The 6,982-nt window shown below is 41.4% G+C and overlaps 1 protein-coding gene across 1 annotated transcript; it reads right to left on the bottom strand.

Annotated features, from left to right (window-relative positions):
* GJA10 (gap junction protein alpha 10) lies at positions 1 to 6,654 on the bottom strand. The gene is made up of 2 exons (XM_077750360.1): positions 5,212 to 6,654; positions 1 to 113 (listed from the first exon to the last, which is right to left on the bottom strand). Exons 1-2 carry the CDS (start codon positions 6,652 to 6,654, stop codon positions 75 to 77), a joined length of 1,482 nt encoding a protein of 493 aa, XP_077606486.1. The 3' UTR covers positions 1 to 74.
* Positions 6,655 to 6,982: the final 328 nt, after the last annotated feature.

Here is a 6,982-nt window from a genome sequence, read left to right on the forward strand (position 1 = left end):
GCTAACAAAGGTGCAACTTTTCTCCTGCAGGTGCTGGTTGCTCCTTGGTCCATTTTTCTGGCCCCAGGCATGAATTATTTTTTCATAATAGATGAAAGTTCTAGAAGCATGTTCTGAAAGAGATAGGAAACAAGACAAACAAACATAGACTCAAAGGGCTTGTAAACGTCAGTCCTGCACACTCACCTAGGACCTTGTATATGTCACAGATACCAGGGAGCCAATCAAAACCTATAGGTTGACCCAGAGATGAATGCCCATGGAAGAGGTTCTATTCCCTGAAAGCTCTGATCCCACCTGCCATCTTCTTATCCTTCCCCAGTTGTTTTTATCCAAAATCCAAGTCTAAAACTATAAGCCAACCTTTTCCAAAGCTTTATCCTTGCCCCTTTTACAATTAGCCAGATTTTTTACTTTGTATAATATGGAATGTGATCCAACATGGCATATTCTATTTTGCAGTAATCTACCCTTGACCCTAAAAATATGCTGCACTTAGGCTTCCTTGTGCAGAAAGAGCAAGAAGTAGCAACAAAGTATAGAAGAAGGAACTTGATTTGAGTGACACAGGCTTGGGATAAAATTCCAGCTCATTCACTCATCTGGTAAATATTAATTTGTGTCCCTGCTGTGTCCCAAGGACAATGATTCATCATATCCTAATTGTATGACTTTGGGCAAGTTATCTATTTCTTTATCCATAAAATGGAAATAATTACAGAGTTACAGAGAGGAAGCCCATGACAGTGTCTAGACCACCATTAGGTTCTTAATGAAGTATCTTTCTCCTCTTCTTTAGATTCTTTGTTAATTGTTATATAAAACTTCTCAGCCAAAGGGCTCAAAAAATTAGTACAACCCATCCTCAAACATCCATCCAGTAGTCTTTGTTAATGTTGAGTCAAAAAAAGACCTTCTTTCTCTTTTTTAATGTTTATTTATTTTGAGAGAGAGAGAGAAAGAGAGCAAGCAGGAGCAGGAGAGGGGCAGAGAGAGGGAGAGAGAGAATCCCATGCAGGCTCCATGCTCAGTGTGGAGTCTGACTCAGGGCTCAAGCTCAAAACCACAAGATCATGACCTGAGCCAAAATCAAGAGTCGGATGCTTAACTGACCAAGCCACCCGTGTGCACCAAGACCTTCTCAAATGAGACAAATAATCTAGAAGTAATAGAGATTTTATATTTAATAGTAAAAATTCAAAGATGCCATAAACAGGGATAAGAGACAGCAGACTGGGAGAAAAATCTTTGTTATATTTAACAAAGTTAAATATAATACCGTATAAGAGCTCCTAGAAATCAGAAGAAAGACAAATATCCCAACAGAAAAGATAGGCAAGGATCATTCATAGTAGAAATACAAATGACTAATAAACATGAACAACCTTACTGGTAATTACAGATGTAAATTAAAATGAAGGGAAACACGTTTAGTTCATCAGGTGGGGGATGGGGATGCAGAAGATAGTGGCTGGTATGAACAAGAATGTGGGAAAAGATGTACCAATGTGCTGGTAAGAAAATAAATTGGTCCTTCCTGAGCAAAAATTTTCAGCATCTATCAAAATATAAAACATGTGGGTCGCCTGGGTGGCTTAGTCGGTTAAGCGTCCGACTTTCGCTTAGGTCATGATCTCGCGGTTCGTGGGTTCGAGCCCCGTGTCGGGCTCTGTGCTGACTGCCAGCTCAGAGCCTGGAGCCTGTTTCAGAGTCTGTGACTCCCTCTCTGACCCTCCCCTGCTCACGCTGTCTCTCTCTCTCTCTCTCTCTCCTAGAAATAAATAAAACATTAAAAAAAATTTTTTTAAATATATAAAACATGTATGCCCATTAAAACCAACAATTCCACTTCTGGATACCTATTAAAGATATATGTATGAAACATTCACTGCAACATTGTGTGCAGGAGAAACAAGTTAGACAGCTAACTGGCCATCAAGTATCTTATGGTGCATTGATACCATACAAAAGCATGAATTGTAAAAAGCAGTTTACAGACCATATTTTGACATTGGGTGATTATAATGCTGTTTCCTGCACTAATTTCAAGTTGAAGATCCCTCTGTTGGCAGGAAGCATGATGTGTCAGCCACAGTGCTCTGGAGTTGACAGCTGTAGTCTCAATCCCCAAGTCTTCCTGCCAACCCTATAAGAAGCTTGGGGGAAAGTGACCGTAAGTAGGAAAGCTCTGTGTCCAAAGACCTCATTTGTAATTCCCAGAAACATTTAAAAAACGAAAAATCAAAAAACAGGGGAGAAAGTGGAAGGCAAAAAAAGAAAGGAGGCCTGTCATCTTCATCATCTTTTCTCCAAACTCACAAAAATGGCTGGCCTCTCCCAAAAGATAATATGGAAGATTAAGAAAACCTATCTTAGGGGCGCCTGGGTGGCTCAGTTTGTTGGTGTCTGACTTCAGCTCAGGTCATGATCTCACCCCTCATGGGTTCAAGCCCCACGTCAGGCTCTGTGCTGATGGCTCGGAGCCTGGAGCCTGCTTTGGATTCTGTGTCTCCCTCTCTCTGCCGCTTCCCCACTCACACTCTATCTCTCTTTCAAAAATGAATAAATGTTTAAAAACATTTTTTAAACAGAAAATCTATCTGAACTAAACACTACCATTTCTCCCTCAATTTTCTGACAAAACAAATGCTCTTCTCACATGGAAGCAGGTACAAGAGAGGGAAAATGATTAAACCTGTCTTGCTGACTTCACAGTGTAAGTAAGAAGCACTAGTCACTGGCAATTACTCAAATAAAAAAAAAAAAAAAGTGATTCTTGACCCTGGCTGCACATTGCAATCACCATGAGAGTTTAAAAAATACTAATCCTAGGGGTGCACCTGGGTGGCTCAGTTGGTTAAGCGTCCGGCTTCAGCTCAAGTCATGATCTCATGGTTCGTGGGTTCGAGCCCGGGGTCAGGCTCTGTGCTAACAGCTAGCTCAGAGCCTGGAGCTTGTCTTCGGATTCTGTATCTCCCTCTCTCTCTGACTCTCCCTTGCTCACGCTATCTCCATCTCTCTTTCAAAAATAAATAAAAGATATTTAAAAAAATTTAAATACTAATCCTACAGGCACTTGGCTGGCTCAGTCAGTAGAACATGTGACTCTTGATCTTTGAATCGGAGTATTCATATATCTATGTATGTATATACACATATACATACATATACACACACATATATACATATACAGTAAAACCTTGGTTACAAGCACAATTCATTCCAGAAACATGCTTATAATCCAAAGCACTTGTATATCAAAGCAAATTTCAAGAACCATTGACTCAGTTGTGATCATGTGACACTCAGCATCATGTACTACTCATATTGCAAGACATCACTCGTTTATAAAGTTAAAATTTATTAGAAATGTTTGCTTATCTTGTGGAACAATTGCAGAACAATTTACTCACAATCCAAGATTTTACTGTATAGAGCTTACATATATATACACACACATATACACACACACACATACATACATACATACATACATACATACATACTGATCCTGCATTCCCCTGCCCCAGAGATTTTGGGTTAAATGGAAAAGGATGGGTCCTGGGCATGACACTTTTTAAGGCTCCCAGATAACTAACTCGTGGCCACGGTTGAGAACGCTGCTGTAGTTTGTTATGGGGTTCCAAGTAGCCACACTCTGATCTTAAACATAGTCTCCTGAGTATATGGCGGGTCACTGCCAAGAAATAAATATCCATTTGAAAGAAGTATTATAGGAAAAGGCTGAGTAGGATGATGATTCCTCAAGATACGGCTTTAGTGCAGTAACAAAATATCTCTAAACACAGGGAGATATGGAACTGAGATACAGATTCAATCATCATAGATTTAATCATTATCATTAACAGGAAAAAGCAAGTGTGTAAATTCAACCAAATGAGCTCAACTAGGGGGAGTTTCTTTTTAATGAAAAAAAAACCTTTTTTGGGGCATCTGGATGGTTCAGTCGGTTAAGTGCCCAACTTTGGCTTAGGTCATGACCTCAGGCCCCATATCAGGCTCTGTGCTGATGGCTCAGAGCCTGGAGCCTGCTTTGGATTCTGTCTTCCTCTCTCTCTGCCTCTCTCTCTCTCTTTCTCTCAAAAATAAATAAACATTAAAAAAAAAGTTTAAATCTATTAGGAGCAGTGGATAAAGCAAATGTCATTTTTTTCTTTTTCTTTTTTCCAGAACTGAGAAGAGTCCACAGTAAACATCCATTATGTCTTAATAATGGCCAGGAAATGCTTATTCCACACTGGCTTTCAGAGAACAGAATTAAAATCAATACATTATTGATTTAGCTTTTGCAAATATATCATCAAATATTCGTATATGACTTTTAAATGCCAGAGCTATTAAAACAATGAGGCACACCCTCCTTTAGTGAGACAAGGGCAACTCAAGGTTACAAACACTCCCTCTTCTGATCCATTTTCCCACACTATGATAAAGAGCTTTCTAAAATGTAATGCTAATCCCATCACTCCTCTGCTGCACACCCTCTATGAGTTCTTCATTGCCTTCCCACAAGCCTCCGTGACCCTTCTCCAGCCTCCCCTCTCCATAGTCTTCCTACTACCCACTGCTCCAGCCACAGGTAGCTCCCCAGACAGCCCTGCTGTGTCACATCTCTCAGCCTTTGTCTATGCTGCTCCCTGTATTTGGATGGCCGCCTTTCATGGCCAGTCCTCCTAGGTCTGGAGAAACTGACTACATCTTCCAAGACTCAATTCAACAGCAACCAAAAAAAAAAAAAAACAAACAAACAAAAAATAAAAACCTCATTTCGAAAGTAACTTCAACAATGAAGCTTTTCCTGACTGAATCATAAAGAATTGACCACTCAACCACTCCCTCCTTTGTACTTCTTCTAACTTGGTACCTTACACTTGATCACATTTATGTTTATCTGTCTAACTTCCGCATCTAGACTCTGAGCCCTTTGATGGGAGAGACAGTATTTTATCCATTTATAAACCCAGCACTTGCAAGATGGAATGATATAAAGTAAGTGCTCAGTAAGTTTATTTCATGAACTGAATTACCTGGATGTATTGAATGACTGGATACAACCCTCCATAAATTAACCTCCCTCACCTCTCTCTCTCAACACACATGTATAAATACCAGGAAACTGGAAAGGGAAGGCTAAGAAGTAGCCAGAGTGGAACATCTCTTGTAATAGTTCTATGATCAGTCCTTACTTACCATTGATGTTCTATACCCAGTGGCTGAAGGCAGAAGTGAGGTACTATTTTCCCGGTGCAGAAGATCCAAGCAAGAGCTGTTCCAAGTACTGGAGCTTTTTGAGTCACTGTGCAACTGTCCCTTTTCAGACAGCAACCTGGACAGAAAGCTGGCCTTGCGACTGTCCAGGTGAGATCTGTCTGTCCAGACCCCACTCTCTCTCACACTGCCATCACTGTCTCTACAGTAACTGTGCAAATCTGTTAGAGGCCCTCCTGAGGGTCGTAGATCCTGGGGCTGCTCCCAGGATCTCCTTCCTGTTGCATAGGATGGGCAGTGTCTAGGAGCCATCTCTGTACCCAGCCAGGACTGGGACTTTGCATTTTCTAAGCCAAAGGAATGGTCTGGTTGCTGTCCCAGGTGCTGAATTTGAGTACTGTCATCCCAGGGCCATGGGCTGTGGACATGGAGCTGTCCACTGTGCTGATCCTTCTCAGCCCACTCTTTTTTAATACAGCAAGGGTCTACTTCGAACTGCCTGGGCTGTAGGCTTTGACATGTGGTTTTAGACTTCAGCACATTGACTTGAAAGACTTGCTGTTGATTGTTGGCTTGAAGTAAAGAGATTCTTTTAGGCAAGGGAGAGCAAATCATACAAGGCTGGGCCATTGAATATTTTTTTAAATGGAATGGTGTGCCACTTTCATCCTCAATGTCCTCACTGCTGGATTTCTCATAAAGTGCCCTCATGATTTTCCTGATTCCCAGATGAAATATTTCCAGTACATTAAGGAACAAAGAGATGGCTGCAATGCTGTGCATAAAGAGCATGAAAATTGTCTTCTCTGTGGGCCTGGATACAAAGCAATCCACTGCATTAGGGCAAGGAGGTTGAGTGCATTTGTAAAGAGGGTGCATTTGAAACCCATAGAGAACATACTGTCCTATCATGAACCCTATTTCCAGCACAGATCTCATCAAGATGTGTAAGACATAAGTACGTAGCAGACATCCTTTCAGAGGGACTTTATGGATTCTCTTCTGCTCCTCTAATCTCTTCAGCTCTCTATCTATCCTCTGTTGTTCCTCCATTTCAAGCTCTGGATTCTCCATCTGGACTCTAAGGTGTGACTTTTTCCTCTGCCTCTCCTTTTCAAAGGCCCTGAGTCTATAAAGTGCATGGCCCATATACACCAGAGAAGGAGAAGACACAAAGATGATCTGTAAAACCCAGAACCTGATCAAAGAGATGGGGAAAGCATCATCATAACAGATATTGTTGCAACCTGGCTGCTGGGTGTTGCAGGCAAATGCTGACTGTTCATCATCCCAGACATCTTCAGCAGCCACACCGAGTACCAGCATTCGGAAAATGAAGAGAATGGTCAGCCAGATTTTCCCCACTATGGTTGAGTGGGAGTGAACTTCCTCTAGGATGCCGCCCAGTAAATTCCAGTCCCCCATGGTAAGAGATTAATGTCTGAAACATACAGAAAACACTGAAGTTAATAGCAACCATGGATATAATGTATAAAGACACAGGCTCATCAACAAAGATTCTTTTTTCATGTCAGAAAAGCTATGAAGGATTTTCCAGCCCTACATACAAAACAATCCACTGCAGAGGAGGGGGGCAAGATGGCGGAGAAGTAGGGAGCTCTGTCCATTGCACTCGCCCCCATATCTCACACGGAAAAGATCTGAAGCCATAGGAAACCTTACAGAACCCAAGAGATTGGGAGAAAAAGGATGCAGAATCCACTGAGAAAGCCTTCTAATGTGAGTGCGAACT

The sequence above is a fragment of the Crocuta crocuta genome, unplaced genomic scaffold (assembly GCF_008692635.1).
Source record: "Crocuta crocuta isolate KB4526 unplaced genomic scaffold, BGI_CrCroc_1.0 scaffold9, whole genome shotgun sequence".
Taxonomy (NCBI): domain Eukaryota; kingdom Metazoa; phylum Chordata; class Mammalia; order Carnivora; family Hyaenidae; genus Crocuta; species Crocuta crocuta.

Excerpts from the sequence above, each read along its gene's own strand:
- GJA10 (XM_077750360.1), bottom strand. The coding sequence starts at position 6,654 with ATGGGGGACTGGAATTTACTGGGCGGCATCCTAGAGGAAGTTCACTCC. Across the intron at positions 114-5,211 it reads CTGGGTATAGAACATCAATG|AACATGCTTCTAGAACTTTC; the intron begins GTAAGTAAGGAC and ends TATCTCTTTCAG.